At 35.8% G+C, this 24132-nt stretch overlaps 1 protein-coding gene across 1 annotated transcript in view; it reads right to left on the reverse strand.

The window, feature by feature from the left end:
* LOC106878585 (bactericidal permeability-increasing protein) overlaps window positions 1-23523 on the reverse strand; it is a 68027-nt gene extending 44504 nt beyond the window's left edge. The window contains exon 1 of the mRNA XM_014927838.2: window positions 22412-23523. Coding sequence (XP_014783324.1) covers window positions 22412-22595 — 184 coding nt within the window. The 5' untranslated portion in view covers window positions 22596-23523. The remainder of the gene's footprint in view (window positions 1-22411) is intronic.
* Between the last annotated feature and the right edge of the window lie 609 nt (window positions 23524-24132).

The following is a 24132-nucleotide window of genomic DNA, read 5'->3' on the forward strand; positions in this document are numbered from 1 at the left end:
AGTACCCATGCAATTACACGAAAATTAGTATAAACATTTTCTAAACGAAAATCATTTTAAAAAAAACTAAACATTTCATTTATTGTTTAATTTTAGTAGTTTGGAATGAAAACAGGTTCTTGTCAGACAAGATCCTGAAAAGATTCTGAGAAAGTGGAAGAGTGCAATACTACGAACTTTCAGTAATCGTCTTCATTATAGAAAATAAAAGTAACTAATGCTTTCGTTAATAGATAAATATTGCTTTCATTTACCAAATCGTTAGCGCATCGGACAAAATGCATGAGCTATTCCTACTGGATTCTTACTTTCTCGGTTCAATTCCCACCGAGGTCAACTTTGCCTTTCATCTTACCGGACTCTAACCAAGTACTTGAATCGATTTATCGACTAGTTCCCTTCACCAAATTTCTAGCTTTGTGTCTGTTAGAATCGACTCTGTTCAAAAAAATCTTTAATAAAAAATACATTGAAAAATCTGTTGTCAGAAAAAGCTTTAACCAATGGAATTTTGTCCACTTTGCACCTTAATCGAGGTTATTTGGTTAAAGGGTTTTCTACTATTGCAGTGGTAGTCTATCACACAATTGTGTTTATATTTTTCGTAAACTCTCCCCCTTTCAGTTTGCTGTTTTTTCTCTCAAATTTACAAGCAACTTTCAAAAATCCATCTTCTAAATTGTTCTTTTTCTGATGTCACGAATTTTTAATAATTTAAACTATCTAATTTTTAATATTGCGCTACTACTTTTTACGTATGTAATATTTAACTATGGAACGAAATCAGAGCTATTAATTTCATATTAACACACAATTTACACGTTAAGACAATTCACTGACACACTATGGAAGGAAATTGAAGATATAAGTTTATTATGAACACATTCACATTATTCAAATTATTCGTAAGACAACTGACTGAAATATGCGTGTGTATGTAGAGAGAGAATAGGGAATCCTTCGCATTGCGGGATGCAGCCTGTAATTTTGCTCTTACTGAAATTCAGATAGATTTAAAAAAATTAAAATCTATACTTTCTTCTTAGTCAAAAAGCAACTTAGTTAAAAATATAATCAAGATACACACACAAAACTATAATCAAGATACATACATAAATAAAAATATATACATATATGCATATTTGTGTGGGGGGTTAGGGTGCAAATGTTTCTGTATATTTTCTTAGTTTACAATAAGTATCCTAAACAATAACAATGCAATTAACAAGAACAATATGACCACTGCCACCGCCAACATACCCTACTATCACCAAACGAAAACCAATACAATCATCGGTACCGCCACTACCAACCCACCAAACTTTGAACAATAATAACAGAAATAATAGTATCAGCGTTATAGCAATGTCTGTAGCTACATACGTTGTATGTCAGCATAACGGGGGTGACTAGATTGTAAAGTTTTTATGACGCAATTCAGAAGTGTGAAATGTCTATGAACCGGAAAATCCTTCAATTGACTGTAATCATACAGAACTTCCAACTATCACGCTCCTCACCTTTTCATTTTCTCATTTCATTCTTACATTTATAAGAATAAGACAAAAAATTTTGCTCTCACAAAACAGGTTTTTTACTACATAACTATTGTGGTTAATTGTTGATTGCCGCTACTGGTGGATTTACCTACAATTCAAGATGTCTGTAAGAAGCTATCAAGTGGAATAGTCGTGCGAAAAGTAACCGTAAAAGTCATACATAAGATATCGAACTTGATGCTTTAAAACGACTTCATGCGAGAGTAAAAAGTCAGCCACATTGCCAAAACATTTAAACTTGAAGTGTCCAGTGAGAATAATTCCTAACAATACAGAGAAAATTAAATCAAGGGCTCAAGGAGCTACTCCGTTAACTGCTCGGAACTTATTTTGTCATAGATCTAATGTGATGTTTAAAAATGGGATGGTTTTTGAGCGTATAGATCGAGGATCAGACTCGACACATTGTGTCGATAAGCATGATAGTAATTTAAAAACAAAAATAAAAAGTTTGTATGGCGATTTTCAGAAGAAATGCAGCTGATAGTAGTAAAGGCTGGTTTGAAAGGTTTAACAAGCACTTGAATTTTCAAAATACAAAATTGATTGATAAAGCTGCCAGTACTAATACAGAGGTTGCTACTAATTATCCCGAAAAGCTGAAAAAAATTAGAAATGATTTATTTCTAAATTTCACAGAGAGAAAATAATTGTAGCTAGAAAAAGCTACACACTAGAGCACGTAGTGACTTCATTTAGGCATAGAGTAGATTCGAATTTGAATCTTCCAATTTCCCTTAACATGGCAATAGCATTTTTCTCACAGAAAAACAATGGTTGACATTAGTTACAATGAACACATGGCCTCGCTAAGCCGATTTATGTCTTTGACACTTGACTCTTCTAACCTCTTGTATGCGGTGGAGAGTTGAATTGAGATAACAGTCGACCCCCAAAGAATATCTATTGTCCTTTACAATATACCTATTTTTCTAGCTAGTTTTGTATAGTTATAAATACAAGAACTCCGTAAGCCAAGGCGGCGGTCCTCCGGGAGGTTGGACTGGGCCCGACTTTCTGTGGATGGATCAATGCTATGTATAGCGACATCGACTCAGTCGTCCGGGTGAACGGTTTCCTCTCGAAGAAGTTCGCGATCGAGCGTTCAGTTCGCCAGGGCTGCCCCCTGTCCCCGCTTCTGTATGTATTGGCTCTTGAACCACTGCTGCGGAGGTTGGAGACCACGGAAGGAGACCCGCGTGAACTATGTTATGGTAGAGGAGCGACCGGCATATGCGGATGATGTCACCATCATCGTGTCTGATGAAGGGCAGCTACCGCGTGTAGAAGACGACATGGAAAGATACGAAACGGTGGCAGGAGCAAAAGTTAACCAGGAAAAATCAGTTGGCTTGCAACTCGGTACCTGGAGGGGCAAGTCGATGCCCCTCAACAGCGTCGTGGGACGTTGGACGGAGGGCCCGGTTAAACTGCTCGGGGTCTGGTTTGGACCGGACCTCCAAATGGAGAAAAACTGGAGCGAGGTCACAAGCAAGGTGACGGCCATAACCCAGACTTGGTCTAGGAGGACGCTATGGGTGTGGTCACCGCATGTCAAGTTCTTCCTGCCACAATTGACGTCCCTGCGGGACGTAGGCACATGCATCATGCGGAGACCGAAAATGAGTGAATGGTAGAGGGAGTGCAGACATGCACTCGCTCTGTTCTCCTGAGCGAGCAATACCAGCAGCGGGGCTACCACTGTGGATTTTTATAGCGGGTTGTAGAGCACATGTCCGACGACGTCCTGAGGGAGACTGAGCTTCGATGGGGAACAGCTTGTCAACCTCGGCCCGAACATTCGGGCCTGGTTGTGCTACTAATCAGCCTTGCCAGTTCGAGAGAGGTTGTCAAGGCATGGTGCTGGTACTGCACCCACATGCCCGAGGTGAAGGCGTGTCAGTGAAACTGTTACGCACGCCTTCGTACAATGTGAGGAACTGGAGGGGGTGATTGATAACCTATGTCAAACAACTGGTGTCGGAAACAGAAAGAGTACGGTTATCGACTGAGTCTATCATCAAGATTGTGCCACCTCTCTCCTTTAACAAGGAAAAGGAGGCGTCATTTTTTCTGTGTAGTAGCCGTATTGAAAGAGACAGTATTGGTGATGCGTGGAAGAGGAATTGAGACAGGCAACTTCATCTCCGGACACGGGTTGGTTAGTTTTTTCTAACTACCACCTGTCCAGGAAGATCAATCTAGAAAAGAGGTACCTGCCTCAAAGAACGTTTGAGAAAAGATGGACAAATGTCGTTGAGAGTGAATGAAGCCGCACTAGTGTAGCCGGTCTGAACAGAAAAAAAGGGAAAAGGAAGAAAAACAAAAAAAAAAAATTATTCATAAAGTGGAAAAAAGGGAAAAAAACCGGCGGGTTGAACACAAACCCGGGAAAACTATATATTATCATTTAATTTTTAATTCATTTAAAATTCTTTGATCATCCTTTCGATTTCATTATACTCGATTTTTACCACCGACTAACTAATATATAACCCCAATCCCTAAATGTTTTTGTTTTGTCCTTGTGCTGTCCCCTCTGTGTTAGCCATGTATTGGCAAATAAAGAAATTAGTTACTGAGAACCGAGTTGGCTGAACGAAACGCCGTCTCTTAATGAAAAGGTACAGAGGGTCAACAATGGTAACTCATCAATTTAATTAATCTTTCTGATAATGTGAGAGCATAATCTATCGCCAAGAATAACACCTTTACTCCAGCTAATGGATTGAGGAGCGATAGCTAACCTCAATGTTTGTTATCTGAGAACTTTCAAGCAGCTTATGAAAGCAGTTGACATGGAGGATAAACCTACAGTTAGAGACTTCTGAAATTTCAAGATAATGGGTGACAATAAATAACAAATGAATAACAAATGAACAATAAATAACAAATGAATGTATATAAAAATACTTATTATATCAAGATAGAAAAATGTTAAACAATATTATAATTTATATTAAAATCAAAGTTATTTATATTACGTTTATAATTTTAAAACTTCGTTTAAATTGTATTTTAAACGAAAGATTCGTTAAGATAAGATTTGCATTTAATATTTCTGTTAGTTTATATTCTAATAAACATAAAGTTAATAATGTCACGTTTATAATTTTCGATAAGATTAGTATTACATTTCTTTATAATAATATTGTTTAACATTTTTCTATCTTGATATAATAAGTATTTTTATATACATTCATTTGTTATTTATTGTGGTTGATATATACATTCATTTTATTATTATTGTTGTTGTATTTTGACCTGAAGATTAGCTATATTTTTGAATAGAATTGCTTTTCGATAGATTTAATCTATTTGATTATATTTTATTTTCTATTTGAAAACTTGGTTATGAAACACGTGTAGTCGTTTTATTATTATTATTTTATGATTTTTACTTTGTATTTTATTATACTTATTTATTGTGTATTTACTTATTAATTTTTTCTATATGTGACTGTAGATTTTCATGGATGAGTTCATGAACTTTGGTTCTTTTCTCTAAATTATATATTTATATATTTATACTGTGAAACTTAATTTAATTTTAATTTTTGATAAATTGAATTTAACAGAATTTTTACCTGTAAATTTGGATTTTTATCCCTAATATTATTATCATTATATATATATGAACGTTGTGTGGTGCAGGAAAAGGAGCAAACAGCATAAAATGAGTAAACAAGAATGGCAAACTTAGCTGGAAATAGTATCATTTCTTAAAAGTCTACTGCTGAAAAGTGAGAAAAAAAATGTACATGCAAAGAAAAAGGAGTTGTTGAGAGTTTATATGAGAGTCTTATATAAGCACAAAAATTCGTGGATAATGCAATGTCTGTACGTCGGGACGAGACGAAAAGTGTATGTGCCGAAAAGGTTGCATGTGCGGGCTTCCATATATTCATCCAGTTAGTTTCTGTCGAAATGCTGCGTTTATGGGCTTCCATGGTCAGCGAATTCTTGGTATATCGGCAGGGTTGCATTGTAGTGAGAGGCATCGCAGTATAGTGCTTTCTGTCGCGCGTTCTGCAACAAGTCGAACGAGAGTTGTGATTTGATGAAAGTGAAGTACATTTGTGGCACTTGAGTAGTAGCCAGGTAGAATTTAACTGCAGAATCTGATTGTCAGTGGACAGCACGTAGTTAGTTTGAGACTGGACATCAAGTTGATAAGGGTGCATTCTTTTCCTCTGGTATGACGACCGTTGAAGCGAAGCAAAAGTTATTGAAAAGAAGGCTGTATTTCTTCAGCTCGGGTTACCAAATGTATGTGATGATGTAATGGAACATGTAATATCAGAAAGGCAGTAATTCTTTTTAGCGCCGGAGTCAGCAAAATGTAGCGACTAATGTAGCATCAGAAGGTAGTAATCCCTTTTAGTCGGGTCAGCGAATTCTTTTTAAGTCAGGGCGACCATTTATAACGATAAATGTTAGAGTCGGTGGGGGGTCACCATTTGTAATGCGTATATGTTAGAGTTAGCGGTTACCATTTGTAACGGAGTTAGACGTCGGAGAGCATCAATTGTATTATATATGAGCATGCCTAGATATGCAAGTATATGCATGAGAAGACATACATAAAACAAAACATACAAATCTGCACATATACATACATACATACATACATACATACAAAAATACCTTGCTGCTGTTGAAATTCTAATGAAGGAGCCTTGGATCTAGGTTAGAAACCGGCTCTTTCTCTATTGGTAAGAAATCTTGAAATAAAACTGAGTAATGACAGACATACATACATGCATACAGTATATTACTCTGTTATGCACTATAACAAAAAGAAACTGCACTGTATAACAAGGGTTTAACAATACCTACAGCTTAGTGACCCTCACAAACTCTTAAACCTACTTTTCATCCAGGGTGGTGGTCAATGAACTGATTACTAATCAATCAATGGAGCCGACTGAATCAAACGTGCCCATTCTTAAATTTGTAACTTTGTGCAAATGCTACATACTGTTATGTCACAGAACACCATCAGAGCTTGCTAAATTCGTATCAGACATGCACTGAGTGCAATTCAATCGACTATATCCTTTTCACTATAACTTTATGGCTTTGTGCCAATATCAAAAACCACTATTCTACCATAGTGCCAACATTTATTCTCGCTCTCTTTGCTCTTGCAAAAGCGCCTAAATTTATATTTTCTTGAAATAAATTTAATCTACCTCTATGTTTTTCTTGAAATAAATTTAATCTACCTCACTTCGTTTATTTAATATTTTCCTGGTCGTTCACATCAGTTTCTAAGCTCTTTTGAGTTTTCTGTCTAACATATTTCCTTTTACTTGTTTTCTTTAGATTATATTTCACCTCAGGTAGTGTAAATGTCACGCAGACACTAGTTGTTTGTGATCTTACTGTTAGACTTTACATACGCTGTTTTCTTATACTTTCCAGATTACCACACAACAAGAGTAAACAGGTTTAATCCGTTGGGAAGAAATATTTCTTTTAAGTTTAACACGCACGCTAATAAAGAAAACTAAGCATTTGGAGTTTGTGGGGTGGCGGAGTTAGTGGTGGTGATGGTGGTGGTAATGGTGATACTGGTGTAGATAATGGTCATGGTGAGATTGTAATATTGATGGTGATGATGTTAGTGGATGATAGTAGTGGTGGTGGTGGTAATTATGGTATTGGTATATTTGCTGTTATTGGTGAAGGTAGAGTGGTAGTGTTAGCAATGGTAATAACTTTCTCCAGCCGTTTGCAGACACAGCATGTCAAACAGTTGTTTTAACAACTCTATACTCGTCTTTCTGTTCTCCAACCGAGCAGAGAGAAGGAAAAGATTTGTCATCAGCGTGATATTTCTCCAGTCGTGACAGCGTAGTTACAGAGCTATACGTACCAACTATTTTTTCATAGACCAAAGGGTTTGTCTCACCCAGTGTATATAAATTGTTTGTATTCTTCATTCAAATGTACTAGCGTAGCTAGTGGGAGGCGGTAGGGGTGGTCCACCCCGGGCGGCACTTTTGGGACTGCTGTAGGCAATGTGTTTTTGTGGGGTCCGGAGGCGGCAAATGGAAGGGCCACTCCGGGTGACATACACTCTAGCTACGCTAGTGTTCAAAAGCCAACACGGAAAATACTATGTGCAATTAATAAAGTTTCTGTTTAATTGTTTGTGATTGTTGTTCAGCATCTATACGCAGCCAGCAACCCAAGACAGCTACCAGAGAAGAAACACACCTCGCGACAGACAGTAGTAATATTTATTGGGTGTAATGGGCGATAGTCAGCATTGGTGTTTCTTTGATATTACATAATCACCACCGCCGCCCATTTGAGTAATTTTAATTTTCATTGTAATTAGTGAGTCTGTTATTCATATTCACTAGTTAAATATGTATGTACATAATACGAAATAATTCCAACAAATAATACCAGATAAAATATTGGAGTCGATATAATCGAGTAAAGAACAACTTTGAAAAAGGTACCTATGGAAGGTCAATGACCGAAAGAATAAAATATTTATGTCTTGAAATATAGATTTTAAACCTCACTATCACAGGAATTCTCTAGAGCCTTGCACATCTACTTTTATCAAACGATTCCCTACTATTTTCAAGTTCAGTTCCATTTATTTCTGTTATTCTCATCTTTTACATGTGGCATCTGTATCCCCTAAGTAAAAACAAACAGTAGACATACTATGCTGATATTCCTTTTTGTTTCATTCTTTAAATGCCATTTATTCCAAAGAGAACGAGTATTATACATCTTTGTTGTTATTGTTTAACTTTACTTTGCAGAATGAACCCTACAATGTGCGGCGTCTCCTTCTCCCAGTTGTACAACGTACTACTGCTTCCAGCTCTGCTATGTGTGCCTTCTTTTACCAGCCATACATTGTCCACCCTCTACTACTAGCCATACAACATGCGCTCCCTTCTCCCAGCCATACAACGTACGCTCTATTCTGCCTTTCATACAGTCCTACAAAAGTGCCCTCTTCATTTAGCCCCACATTGTGCACCTTCTTCAACAGCTTTTTTTCTTTTTTTCAGAAATCTTCTTTACAACAGCTAAACAATGCAGTAGAAAAATTAAAATTAATTTATGCACAAGAAATCTATAGTTTGGTCACTAATTAAATCTAAATCCGGTAAAATTTTAAATGTTTCGCACCAACTTATTTGACACGTGATAAGGCTAAACAATTCTCTCATTTCTCTCTCACTCCACCCCAACACTGTCCTCCATCCTCCTCTGTTCCAGGGTAACTTCTCCAACTCTCTTTTTTTACTGAGATTTAGTTTTTAGTTGGTTTAAGAAATTTTAAGTGGATCTTTTTGGTTTGACGGGCAACACTTGTTTTCTTAACGAAACACTTTCAAACTTGGGACACTGGTAGAATGTGTCATATAAAACAACTTCTTCTCTTAACCTTCTTAAGAACCTTTTAAGTTGTTCAGAATGGGTACAGTCCCCACCCACAAGATTTTAATGCCCTAGGTGATCACTGAGTTTGCATAGTGCCTAACATACGGCCCTTGTTCAAGCTATTAGAAAACAACAGCCAAATTTACTTTAAATAATCTTTTCTACTATTGGCTCAAGGCTGAAATTTGGGTAGGAGGTGCTATTTAATTACATTACCCCACTGCTCGAGTGGTACATATTTTATCGACTTCAAAAGGTAAAGTCGATCTCGGTGGAATTTGAACTCAAATGTAAAACCGAAAGAAATGCCGCTGTTTTGTCCCGCATGCTAATGATTCTGCAAGTTCGCCGCCTTAAATCTGACTTAAGAACGGTTTCAAATTTTGGCACAAGGCCAGCAAGTTCGTGGGGAAGAAATAAGTCGATTACATCAACCCTAGTGCTCAACCGGTATTTATTTTATCGACCCCGAAAGTATGAAAGGTAAAGTTGACCTCGGTGGAATTTGAATTCAGGGCGTAAAGACCGACGAAATGCCGCTAAGCATTTTGCTCGGCGTGCTAACGATTCTGCCAGCTCTCTGCCTTAAATCTGACTTAACTAATTAAAAACACATTAATGTAGTCCTACGTGATGTGATGATGATATCTGGGGTGTATTTGATTATAGCTCTGCCTTAACAGGGTTGACCTGGAGTTAAATCGTAACAACAAAAACAGCAACTTTGGAAGAACCCAAAATAAAATAGAAATACCAGTTTAAATTGATATAGAACGTGAATGTAAAATAATGTAATTATGATCTGATGTTAGGAGATTGATAAGTCATGCTGTGGACTGTATTTTATGGTGGTTGATAAGATTTCATTTTTCATCCTTCACCTCTGTATTATTAAAAGATTAGGTAGTGTAATTTAATTGGGAATAAAGCTTTCTTCTTTGTTTATTCGTGACCCTAGTGGATGAATTAAGCTGAATCTTTTGTTTACTACATAGATGATCTTTTTTCTCATGCTTTAAAATATGTCAACGCCAAGACTGAGCCCAAAACACAATGAAGAATGAGATTAGTTACTGTTTGGTTATATAATCTCTTCTGTTTTTCGTACGTTTGTGTGTACGTATCCGATATATTCTTTTTCTGAGAACACGTATTTTAAACATATATATGAACATGTAGACATGTGTGCTAACATACATGTATTCAGACACATACAAAGTGACCTTCAGACATATGTATGTATGCATGTAAGTATGTATGTATGTATGTATGTATGTATGTATGTATCTATGTATGTATGTATGTATGTATGCACATACATACATACATACATACATACATACATACATACATACATACATACATTCATTCATACATATAAAGACAAATTTGATATTCAGTGATCTTCAAAAATTACTTCACACAAGTGTGAGAACTTTCTTGTATTTTTAGTGTTATATGACCGCCCTGTTTGTAAACTTTCATAAAGTGTTCTTGGATTCCCATAATTGTAGTCAGCACGAAGAAGTTACTTTTAGAACATTCATTGATGCTTACATTCTTCCAATGTAAATCATAAAAACAGGTTATATATCATATTAGGGGTTGCTATATCAGTACATAATACGGTCTTCGTGTGCAAAATGTTGAGTAAATATTTCCCAAATAGTTTCAAAATACAAGTTTGCACTAAACTATTAGTGCACGTAAACTTAAAAATGCTTAGATGATTTGGAATTTTAGATATCTGATAGAATCGTAATTTACATAACTTACGTATCGCTGGATTTGGCCATTGAATACTATCAGTCCAAGCGTTTGTCTCAAGCAAATGTCTTGTACACTGGCTACGCAACATATGTGCGTGAAATTCAGGGGGAAATGGTCAACAGTATAACTGCAGGGGGAAATGGTCAGCAGTATAACTGCAATATATATATATATATATATATATATATATAATCAAAATAAGCAACAGGATATCAGGAGCATGTCTAGATATTCAACTATATGCATGATACAAATCTGCCCATGCATACATACATACATACATACATACATACATACATACATACATACATACATACATACATACATGCATATCCTGTTGTTGGATGTTGAAATTCCAATGAAGGAGCCAAAGTTAGAAATCGGTCCTTTCTCTATTGGCAAGAAATTTTGAAATAAACTGAATAATGACATACATATGTGTCGAAGTGATCACAGAGCAACGTGACATGAAGTGTTTCGCTCAAGAACACAACGCACCACCCGGTCTAAGAATTGAAACCACGAGCTCGCAATCGTGAGTGCAACACCCTAATCACTAGGCCGTGCCTCTACGCTTAGTCTTTCTTTTAATTTGCGATGCTTTGAGGGTCACTTGGCCACATTGCGATACAATTTATGTTAAGATTTCGAAAAGATTGGCATTCGAGTAAGGTTTACATTGCAGCGTTAGATATACTTCTTGGCTGAAAGCCACACCGGTTGTTTGTGCTTCAAGTTTATTTCAATCTTTTTTGCATTGCAACTGCTTACAGTGTACGTGCAAATGTCCTTTGATTATTCGCAGTTCACTACCGAGTGACATTGCATTTTCCTTTAATGGCATCTCCAATAGGTTTTATCGCTTTATTCTGTCTTTTGTAGACAAGTTTAATTTTGCTTCTTTGTGAGGTTGGGAATATAGTCATGACTGAAAAGTGAAGGATTTTTTTTTTACTGAATTTGAAATGAATATAGTGTACAACAAAAAATACCGATATGTCGAGTGTGCTAGTGTTATTTGAGGTACATAATTATCCTGTGGTGCATGTAGCTGTCACACTGTTCCCAGCGAATTTGAAGAAAATAGAAGTGACGCCAACAATTCTATGCAGAAGATATCATTGTAGGTTTTGTGTTCATGTAGTTTATCATGAGCAAGCCAGTTTACCCATTCTTCTCTGAACAGTATCTGTTGGAAAGCAGGTTGTTCCGATTCTGCATAAACGATGGAACTTCCGAATCTGTTATTAACACTTATTCCGTTTGCGGGGAAATCGAGAGCTCTTCGATGTCTATAAGCAATAGCTAACAAAGGATCCTCCGTACGATCGCTCAAGTTGCTAGAAATAGCAGTCAAATTACATCAAATCACACCCTGCCATCTTAAAAATCAGGAAGGACACGTTTTACAACGTACTCCTACATAAACAAGAGATGGTCGCAGCAGGAGCGCATAGGTCTGCATGATTAACAACAGTCACTCGTTTTACACAATACTTGCTCGCTGTCAAGTAAACTTATAGATACCCAAATCTCAGCAGCTGTTTACTCAATCTGAGGCTTGGCACTGGCGTGTAACAAATAGAATTCCCGAATAAAAGAAATTAGAGAAATATATATAATTTCTCAATTTTAGTTGGAATTCTTTCTTAACATAGTAGAATGGTGCGAAGATATTGATGTCTAGAAGTAATACTGCATTTAAAAACTCTTTGACGGGGGTGGTGCGTTGTGTCTTTGAGCGAGGTACATCATTTCACGTTACTTCATTCTATTCAGCTGCAATTAGTACCTTCGAGTGCTGATGCAGCTTCCACTTTCTCCAGTGGAAGGGCCGACTGGGTGCCTATGTCTGTTCGCGACTATATAAACACATAAAACAACTAATTAAAACATAATACAGCCGACCAAGTCATATCTGTTTGCAAGTGACAGGTGTACTTATTCTTTCAAAGAAACAGTTCTACTAAGCACCTTCTGATTATTTTGCTTCCGTAGCATTTTCTTGAACCAAGAAGATTCTACTGAACGATTTCAGTAAACAAACGTACCAAACTCAGCACGTATTCTTGACTTATTATTACATTATGTCCATTTTCAGTTTTCACGAAATAGGTTTCGCCTTATAGCATTGCAAAGTATTGGAAAATTAGTTTTAATTAATCCGAAGAAAGAAAAATTAGAAACTTAAAAGTTTTAGTTGTTCTTAGTTATATTCAGTCCCGTCAAGTTTCAATTAGTCCATGCTACCGTGCTTCGCAATAGATATGGTTCAGTTCAGAATAATATATATTTTCTATAAACGTCTGAGTTTATCAAAAAGAACTATCAATCGTATCCTTACAAACCTCTTTGCAAAAATCTATGTTCAACTCTAATACGTCCTTCATCGCGCTGTTTTTCTGTAATGTGGCTGTTTTTGACATGGCTGTTTTTGACATTTAAAAAACCCGGACGATCTATTATTAACTACTCAACTGATTTGGAAGCTGACCACGACCATTAGACTACTGATGTACTGAATATTTGTTTGTTCTATCATTTCTACTGGATCGCCTTGGTAAGCCTCACTTCCTCTGTACTAAACACTTCACTTAGTCCTTTCTTTTAATGGCGGAGCGTAGGTTTCCACCGCCCTGTGCAATAGCCAAATTGGCCGCCTTCTTTGAACGTAACTCACCGATTATAGCAAACTCGCGTGTATTTAGCAGCCCCACTGAGCAGTCTGCACATCCCACTACACCACTGCTTTCTTTCCATAACTACAACCCAAAAGAACAAAATTTTTCTAACGTGTTTTTTCTTCAAATCTTGGACTTACAGAAATCTAATATCAATTGCATTGACTTTACCAGTTTAAAAAAAGGTGTCATAGATAGGAAAAAGTATACCATCTTTGACTTAGTTTGTTTGGCGGTTCCGCAGATTTTTGGAGTTCGTTCTTTTTCCATGTTTGTTTGTTTGTTTTCTTGTTTTGTTTTAATGTTATTTGTTAGTATTGTTGTTTAAGACTAGAAGCATGATTGTATCAAAAAATTGGAACAGAATTTTTATTGTTACAGGTGAAATTTTTTGTTGTTATTTCTTTGTTTGTTTTTTATTGTTTAAAATGGGAGTATGTGCTTACAGGGAGATTTAGCGGCAGTTTCTAGAAGATCGAGCGACTGCATAGATTTCATCGCGAGATGAAAAATAGACATTATTCAATTGATATTTCTTAGGGGTTCAAATAGAAGGGTATTTAATTTATTTCTGTCTTCTTTTTCTTGAGATAAAATAGGACAAATTATACCTGTAAATTTTAACTTTCCTCTCATTTTCACAAATAAATGGTATCCATAATAAATAATTTCCTAACTTATAAAAATTCAAACAAATGAAATTTTTATTGTTATAGAAATAGTAATAAATTGAAGAAATATTTTACTAAGGCTGGACCACCGTAATTTACAGTAAATCAAATATTTTATATTATAAATCAGCAAGTCCATGAAATAAATAAACAATTACAGAATATATTATTCACGAGTAACAATCATGATCTTTTCAGTTGCTCGACCATCACGAACTCGTGTCACAGCGCCATCTCTACAGAAATTCTTTCCAATAAATATCGAAAAGTTCTTCATCTGCTTCAATTCTTTCTTGGCATGTAATTAAAAGAACTCAATGTCAGACGGTTAGCAGGATTGATGAAATTTTTACTATGGTTCTCAATGTAGTGATTAAATGCAAGTGGTTAATAGTTCTATGTCATCATATGAACGCCATTGTTCGAGTATATTATTGATTCACTATTTCCTAATATTCAACGGTCTGTCTGTTCTTTCTAGTGGTCGGTCGTGTTCAATATAACACAGCAACGGATAGCAAGAATACTACTTAATTTTCCTCCATCGAATCATTTTTTCTTTTTCCATTTTCTCTTTGATATAGCTAGTAATTTTATGAATATTGTAAATTTACAATAAAAATATCAATGTGAATAAGGGAAAAAAATTAATTTAACAAAATTTATGGACAAAAAAATAAAATAGTTGTGCGCTTACTCATACACAGGAAAGTATTAGATATCGATATTTGTGAATTTACTGCGTGTTGGTAAAATTACTAGATTATTCCATAAGAATGCATCATTATTAATAAATTACAAATTGCACCACTAAGAAAAAGAAAAAATATTTTAATCAACATAAATCAAAGTATGTTTTGCAGCATTACTTTTATCACAACTCAATCTGGTACCCCTTCGAGGTAACATATCTTTACGCCTCTTCGAACTATACCTCAAAATATCCTGTGATCCGTCCACCGACTCTTACGTACTTTCTGTGGAAATAATTTGTTTCGTCTATTTCCAATTTGTATGTGTATCTAGACTGTTCCATCAATTACAACCAGTTATAATAACCATCAATAACAACAACTAAATAACAACAAACATCCTTCATGAACAATACATCAATCTGCAGCTATTCCGTTTTGTCCACTTTGTATTCTTTAGTAATTTTCATTGAAAAATATATCCTTAAACAACAGTTTGAATAATTAATGTTTCTTACAGAAAAAAAAGCAACCTTTTCTTATAGCAGCTTTTACATCATGAACTTCATTGCGAGCGATATTTTCCGCAGTTTGAGCATATTTATAAATTTGTAATTAACTTGACTATTTCATTCTTTATGATCCCTTTTCGGTAAACCACACTAATCTGTGAAAAATAACGAGCGCCTCTTTACAAACCAGACCTATTTATACTACCAAGCTTATATACACAGTGTATTGATAGGCTCAGTACATATACACAATTGTCTTACTGGTAACTGGGTTATTATATACAATTGTGTAAAAACATGAAAAAAATTCCTTGCTCAATCCACTTGTGTACGGTAAGGATGTTATGATAGTAAATAGATGCAATAAAACGACGAGTGGGTGTCAGAAATGTTGAAAACCAGATCACGGAAGAACGAGCAAAAGAGACAGGTAATAAATTACAGATAGAAGGTCACCCAAGTCGTGTGAAAATTACTTTTATTTAAGTGGAACTGGTATGTTATCAGTTACATCATCCAAATTTATATTCCATCTTAACAAAATTCCTAAATAATCTAATACAATCACATCATCTTCATCTTGAATAACATAGCAAAAGCATCTTAAAATATACTTTGTGGCAAACAAGATGGCCGCGTCACAGCGTAAAAAATATAATTTTCCGCGGTTGCCATGTAAATTGATACCAGTTAAAGTTTGAGAAAATTGTGCATTATAGTCAAAGATCGACTAAATCACAGTGGTTCTCAACCATTTTTTAATTTTAATTAATCTATGGATCCCTTTAATTACTATTTTATTCAGGTGGACTTCCATGGCCATTCGATGTTTAAAAATTAGTTTTATAGATACTTCTGTCAAAATTCCTATTTTGCTTTACTCATATTAATTTGTGCAAGTTGAACAATGTAAAACGTTAGAGAAAGAAACCTGACTGTTTCTTGCAAAAAATACATTGAAATCAAAATTTTTCACGAACTCTTAAAATACTACTGTAGATCCCTAATGTATTATATTGCTTACGTGGCCCACTAAAAAAGGGTCGTTGAGAACCACTGGACAAAAAATTATTGGAGGGTAAGCTCCTGGTGAGTCGAAACTCCAAGGCGGTTCAGTTCTTAGTTGAGCTGCTTCACAATATTCGTTGTATCCTTGATCAAGTTCTACATGCAGCTCCATTGGACAACGAAAATCCCACCGATTATCTTTCTTTATCGAATACTTTGGGTTTTTTTTTTATTAGTTTCGTATAACAATCCCATTTGCATCGGGGATGCTTTACAGTATTGACTGACTGATACTTCAGTTTATCGAGCCCAGAAGGATAAAAGCAAAATTTGGTCTTGGAAAAATTGGTCTTGGCGGAATCTGAACTCAAAACGTAAAGACGGACGAAATGCTGCTAAGCATTTTGCTCGACATGCTAACGAGTCTGCCAGCTCACCGTCATGAATTAGTAACTTTAATAATGATTTCTGACACAGGCACAAGAGGTTTGCTGGAAAGAGGGGTTAGTCGATTAAATTAATTCAATACTCGATTGATGCTTTATTTCATCGACTCCTGAAGACGAAATCCAAAGCTGACTTCCGACTACAAGTTCAGGAGCTCCATTTGAAATTCATCAGGAGCAGCAGCCGCATCTGCCTCCATAGGTGCTGAAAATATTTTCATCAAGAGTAAGGAATCCTTGAGTTCATCAAAACAGCGTCCAAATTCGTCAATCAGGTCGCTGATGATCTTGTTGTATGTATTGTATAATCCGTTGCCCTTGTGCTCAGAAACTGAGGAGAAATGGGTCATAATGACACCTGCAGTTTGCATCTTCCAATGGTTAAGCTTTTCAATGAAGGCAGATACTGTGCTATGCAATTCACGGTAGAGTTTGTCCTTACCTTGTAGGGCACTGTTCAAAGTCGAAAGTCATGCGGTAATATCAACCATGAAAGCCAAATCAGCTATCCATTTTTTTGTTGCTTAGCTGATGGAAGATTATCTTCCTTGCAACTTTGATTTCTAGAAGTTTGTAGATCCTATTGAGGAATGTGCTACAGCTTAACTATCAAACAACAGTATGAGAACGTCCCCATAGTCAGCATCAATATGTGCCAGAAATTACTAGAAATTACAATGGTTCAGGGCTTTTACACGAATCCAGTTTACCATTGATATTGCAGCTCTTGACTTAGCAGTGATATTTTCCAAGTGTCTAATGCAGTGGTGCCCTATCACAGGAGTAGGGTTGTCCTCTCGTCACTACCTGGTAATGAGACCTTGACGACTTTGTTTCTGTCCCAGCATAGAAGGACCTCCATCATCTACTACTGAAAACAGCCTTGACGGAGTCAAATGTGCTCGTTGAGGCTTGCATTAAATTCAAGGAATATATCTGTCCCTTTGCTGAGCCATGAATAAAACGCAACGTGAGAAATTCTTCGTAAATATGGAAATCTGGCATGAATCCCTTAAGGAACACAATAATTGTTCTGTATCGGTAATGTCTTTTGTGCCGTAAAAAGCAAACAAAATCCCTCGACTTACTGAGAAGCTAGTCATGTAGGTCATTAGATATGAGTTCAACTCGTCGAGTTTGCTGTATCATTCAGTGAATACGATAATAGCGTGTTTCATGATTTCGTCATCTGAATACGACTTCATGTAGCAAGCTAGAAGTAGCCAATCTTCTATGATGCCATTGCTACGTCTTTAAAATCACATGTTTGAAGAAATTCGTTTGCTTTGTGCGCGTCGACTTTAACAATTCCAACTTCCTTGGTAGCAATCAAAATCTGCAGAATAAGTTTTGTAATGCCGCTCAAAATTAAATTACCTTAAACTCTTTATCATCATAGGATAGAGAAAGCAATGTGCCTTGCCGTCTTTTTCGATGAAAGAATTAATAATAGCTGAGTGGTTTCTTGCTTTACTGACACTGGTAATTGAAGGTCGTAGCATGCGCAGATCAATAATGCTGACTTACTGTTCTGTGATTTGTCTATCTCAATAACCGTTTCTTGCCAGTGCGTACGTGCGTGTGTGTGTATCTCAACGTCCATGCTAAAGTCATTGCAAGTTCGAATGAGTGAATGATCGAAAATTGTGCTATTTCAGTTGATATTTTTCGAGTAAGGTGACCACAATAAGACCAGTCATTCTCAACATAGTCATCGATCGTATGCTATGTACTAGTATAACAGAGCACAGACAAGGGAGGAAATGAAAAGGAAATGAAGAGGAGAGAGTGAAGAAAGAAAATAAATGTCTATAGTTTCCAAAGGCAGACGAAGTACATGGTGACCTATCTGCTTTTGATCAAAAACTGTCAAAAAGGCACTTAACGGCTACTAATTGTTTTTACTGTTTTAAGTGTTTCTTACATTTTGCCCCTGCCATGGGTCACGTCTATCAATCAAGACATCAGCTACCAGTGGTTACAACTTCAACAATGACAAGCCAGCCAAGGGAGGAGCCTCTGCGTTGTTGTTCAATTTGCTAGAGATAGCAGACAGCTGTACCTTAAACTACACTCAAGTATTTTTAAAAAGTGAAATGGAACGGATATCGATAAACAAAGAGACGGAAAAATAGATAGAACGCTTCTGATCACAAGTCTTCTTGATCGTGGTCGACTTGGAAGTAATCAACAACTTCAATAATCACAATTGTATCTGAAAAGAGTGTTATTTAACAGTACTCTGATTTAACGTGACGTATATAGACATCATTTAGTAGTTCATTTTTTCCCGATTAAGTGGACCTGATACAATAGAGGAAACTTTGATGACCAAAAGGAAGTACAACACTGGTCACATAATGCTTCAGGGATGAAGTCGATTGCCATGAACTGATCTAGCGACCAAAATTGGACTTTTTGTTTTCGTAATTGTTATATAGAGGACAGCTGCAAACATTGCAATCAATTACTGAAAATTATATTTTATTGCTTCTGTCTCAGCCATTTCTTCCAAAGCTTGGCTATCTTATGTGGAATACAAGCAATTCATATTTTACCTCCATATCACTGTCGCTTTTCCCCTTTCCGGTATCTTCTCTCTCTCTTCATTCATATTTTATAGACTAAGTAGTTAATTTCCTCCGATAAATTTGCCATTTGATAGTAATGTCTGATATCTTTATTACAGACGTGTTCACTTCTCTATTTTCAGCTATTTTTAACCATAGCCTGTTTTCATACCTTGCTAAGTAGCGTGGTTCTAGAAACCTATAACAAATAAGATTTTGTTTTTTCTTTTGTTTTGTTTTGTTTTTGCATTAAAAAAACAGTGAAATACTATTACTACTGTACAAGATTGTTCAGTAGTAAGAGTAAAAGATTTCTTAGAAAAATAAATGAAACTAGTGAAACGGATGGTTAGAAGAACGAATCTCTTAAATAAAGTTTCTGCGAGCAAGCGAAGACAGAAAGACCTTGTAAATAAGGCATGCCGGAAATAGAGAAGTAAAATTCGTTAGTAAGAATGGTTAACAAACAAATACTTTTCTTCAAAAATATTGGGTTGGTGCATAATTATTGCGGTTTTTTCCAACAATTTTTACTCAACAAAAACAATAACAATATTTAACCAAAAGATCTTTAAATGATGGTCTGACCGTCTGCCAAGCAAATAGGAAGCAGTCAATTGAAGTAGATGGTGAATATGCTCCGGAATAATCATTTAAAGATGTTTTTGTTACATGTTGTTATTGTTTTTGTTGAATAAAATTTGTTGAAAAAAAGCCGCAATAATTATGCATGTATGTTTCACTTCGAGTGCTTTCAAAAACCAAAAAGCGTTTTATCATCAAATAGTCACACATACTCCCACCTTTGTTGATCTTGTTATAAGAGAATATACAATACCAAATTCGTAGAAATGCAAAATAAAACTCAAGATAGGCATTTATTCTATACTGCTTTTTGACCTTTTAGCTGAATATCTGTTGATGCATTTGACAAAATTTTATTTCATATTTCCGAGTAGTATCCAGCGTGACTTTTTAGTTGTATTGATTTGTTAATTTAATCTTTAACGTTTAAATATTATATATTTATAGATTGATTCTCCGTATCGATTATTTCCTAATTTCGTTTCAAATATATTCATTGCTGTAAGGTCGACGGAAATATGTCACTACATAATATTTATATTTAAAAACTGAAAGTATTTAATTATGAAACTATTTGATAATGAAAGTAGACTCAAATTGTAGTGTTCCTCAATGCCTTGATTTATTTTACCTAGCTTGAAAGGATCCAAAGCTCTCTGGGAAATTTCCCTTTCATACAGTTATCTTATCTTCTTGGATGGGGTGGTCGTGCATGGAAGGGCAATTTTTCGATTAACCTGACAGCGAAATTAAACAGCGAACCTCTTGAACTTTGTAACCGTTATCTTCATAGAGACGGAAAATGAGAGGTTCAGAGCCTCTCAGTGTGGATCAAAACTGGGATGCAGTCTGGATTCGCTAAAATTACTGCTAAGTTTGACACTCAAATAATAACTAACAACAACTAATATTCATCTTAGTCAAGGATGATCGAACAGGAAATATGATAATGGCGATGTGAGTCTGATTTACAAACATTTCATTTCACTGAAAAGGAGTGAATGCTACAACTGCCAATTTCCTATCTTTCAAAGTTAATTCCATTTAGTTTTATGAAAATCTATTGTTGTTTAATCGCAGGTTAGAATTATATAGAGGCTCCTTGCTGGCTCGAAACGGTATTGTTGGTCAGCGGCAAAGGTAACATACAATAATACTTAAACTCACAACAAACCGATTCTGCGATGATTGTTTCAGTTATCGAGCACTGCTGATTGTTCTTTGGAAAGACGCAATATATATTTATCAATTTCTCATACCTGCACCATCATCACACCACCACCCACCAAAATAAAACAAAAGCGTTTGAGCCTAGTCAAATGAATTCAATATGTAACACTCCAGTGAGTCATCGACTTTGCAGAATAGTTTAAGATTCCAGTTTGAAATCATTTAATCTCGCGTATATCGCTAATACCTCCTAATAATTTTGGGAACTTGTGCCCATTGGCAAAAGAAACTATTTTAACTGCTTTCAGTAGTTGTATTAAATCGTGAATTACCTGGTTTTTCTCGGTAATTATCTCGCAATGGATGATTAGAGTGTATGGCATTTGTGAAGAGGTAGTTAGAAATTATGTCTTTTATGGCACTTTTTCCATCCATTAATTTTCGCTGCCCACTATTCCTGGGGGAGTTGTAGGGGTAGAGTTCTCAAGCACCTCTTCCATAAGGTCTTGTCAGAAACAGCAGTCATTAAACTTTCTTGCTGGATTCCCATGTGTCCAACTGAGGCTATGGATGCTATCCAACCATTTCGCTCTTAATCTACCCCTAGGTCTCCTACCAGTTGGCTCAGCTTGAAGAATCTATCTTGCAATCCTTTCCTGCAGCATTGTAACCACATATCTGTAGCACCAAAACTGTGACCTCTCATCGGAAAAGTAATGTCTCAATTTGGATGGACTCCCTGATCTCCGAGTTATGCAAGCTATCGAGACCGTTCGGAGGAACCCCATTCTAGCCGCTTGTATTCGACATTACTTCCGTACAAATGAAGTGAAAACTATCTGTGATAGAGAATTAAAATCGAATTAGAGGTTCAGTGGCTGCTATAAAATATAATAGCATTCTTTTTAAAAGTAAACCTTAAGTTCTACCTACAAGATCTAAAGGTGGTTAGCTCTTGCAGAAAGAGAAGATTGTTAAAGAGGAACGTTTAATACCTTTGACAAATTATCTTTTCAACAAATGTTGATTCAGTTAAGGGGAAAAAAATCTACTTTTGTAATCGCTTCTTTGTTTAAAACATGTTTATTTAAGCTATTTTATTTTCAGTTTTTATTTTGGAAACAAACATTGTGCGACAAATGTCAATTTATGAAAATTTTTTTTCAGTCATTTGATGCGTTTAAAACACCGCCCTTTTTAAAAACAAAACTAAAGGTTTGCTTTAGTAAAAAAAAAAAGAAAGAAAGAAAGGTAAAAGAAAGAAAGAAAGGTAAAAGAAAGAAAGAAAGGTAAAAGAAAGAAAGAAAGAAAGAAATGGACTATACCGTAATCGAATCCTTGGGCGGTAATCCGCATGATAAATCCGATGTCCGAGTTATTCTGAACCGATGGTTGCTCTTTGTTAGTTACAATATCTTCTGCTGTGGTCGTCTGGGTTTTGACAAAGATAAATAAACTTAAAAATAATAATCCCGTCGGTATTGCAAAAACTTGAATTTTGTTACTCATCTTTGATTAATTTTAAGATGAGGTCAGCGCCAAGAAATAACGTCGAAGAGATAATGTTATTTCTAATGTTAAATAGTCACACTTTGTTCAATTAATTGTTGTTAGTTTTTTTTTTCTTTTCTCTCAATGAAACTTAAATTTTGAGAAAAATTTTACTGAATTTTTCACTCTCTTTCTTTTTCTGTAATGAATTAAATTGTTTTCCTTTTGTTTTTGTTTTTTAATCTTATAAAGCTATTTCACTTTAGAATAGTATTTTATATTATTCCCTTTGATTCAAATTCGGTAAAAGAAAATATCAGTGTACACGTGAGTAGGTGTACATATGATGTAAACATGTGAGGTTTGCTTTGTTTTTCCGTCTTGTGTTTTGTATTTCCTTTTTATCTTACGTATAAATCTTCAGTGTATGTATGTATGTATGTATGTGTGTATGTATGCGCGTGTTTGTGAATATATATATATATATGTATGTATAAATATATATATATAGAGAGAGAGAGAGAGAATGAGAGAGTGGGGTGCGCAGGGGAGGGAAAAGTTTCTACAAAATGATCTGCATAAATATGTGTATGCGTGTTTGTACGTATCTCTGTCTGTATCTATATATGTGAGCGCGCGTGTAAGTGTCTGTATGTAAGTCAGCCTATATGTATGTGTATACCTTTTGTGCGTGTGTGTGTGTATATGTTAGTTGTATATAAACCTTAACTTCTCAGACGGTACCTATCGACAATAGTTTCCAAAGAGATATCAACAAGTATTCCATTCAGGCGTATTGATGATTAAAAGAATAAATATAAATATGTAAAGAAAACAAACAAAAAGAAAAGAAAGCTTAAACATAAAACATTTTTCTTGTTATTGCAGTCGATTTTAGTTATGGGTGCCATATGAAAAGAGTTTCGAAAGTGGTGGTGGTTGCGGCGTTGATGGTTACTATATTTGTAATGTGAAGGGAATGTAGAGGGGGTAGTGGTGAAGCTAATTATGTAAGTGGTAATGTAGATGATGGTGGCGGGATAAGGTTCGTAACGGTGATATTGCTGGGAGGGGAATGACGTTTGAAGTGGCGGCAAGTTGTGGAGGTGTGTCAGACGGTAGGGTGATGATGGGTGATGAGTGCTGTATGGTTGATGGTTATGTTGGTGGTAGTGACGTCTAGTGGTGGAGAGGAGAGGGAAGTACAGCCATTTTAGGGGGTGGTGATGGGATCTGTGTACGTGTGTGGTGTCAACAACTAGTTTTTACATGGAAAGGGAGAAGTATGCAGTTGCAGAGGTGATGTCGGTGGGGACGGAGACTAAATTGGTGGGATGTCATGTAGTAGTGGTTGTGAGTTGTGTACGTTGGTGTTGGTACGTGGGAGTACAGACATGAAGACAGGAAAAAGGGGGTAATTTTAGAGGTAGCAATTGCGGGTGGTGATTTAAAAAGAGAAATCGGTGCAAGCACACTCGAACAAATGTGCGCACACGCGTTTAGACAAATACAGGTATATCAGATACCATACAACAGAAATCCGCGATTTATTAAA

The sequence above is a fragment of the Octopus bimaculoides genome, chromosome 4 (genome assembly GCF_001194135.2).
Source record: "Octopus bimaculoides isolate UCB-OBI-ISO-001 chromosome 4, ASM119413v2, whole genome shotgun sequence".
Lineage (NCBI taxonomy): Eukaryota > Metazoa > Mollusca > Cephalopoda > Octopoda > Octopodidae > Octopus > Octopus bimaculoides.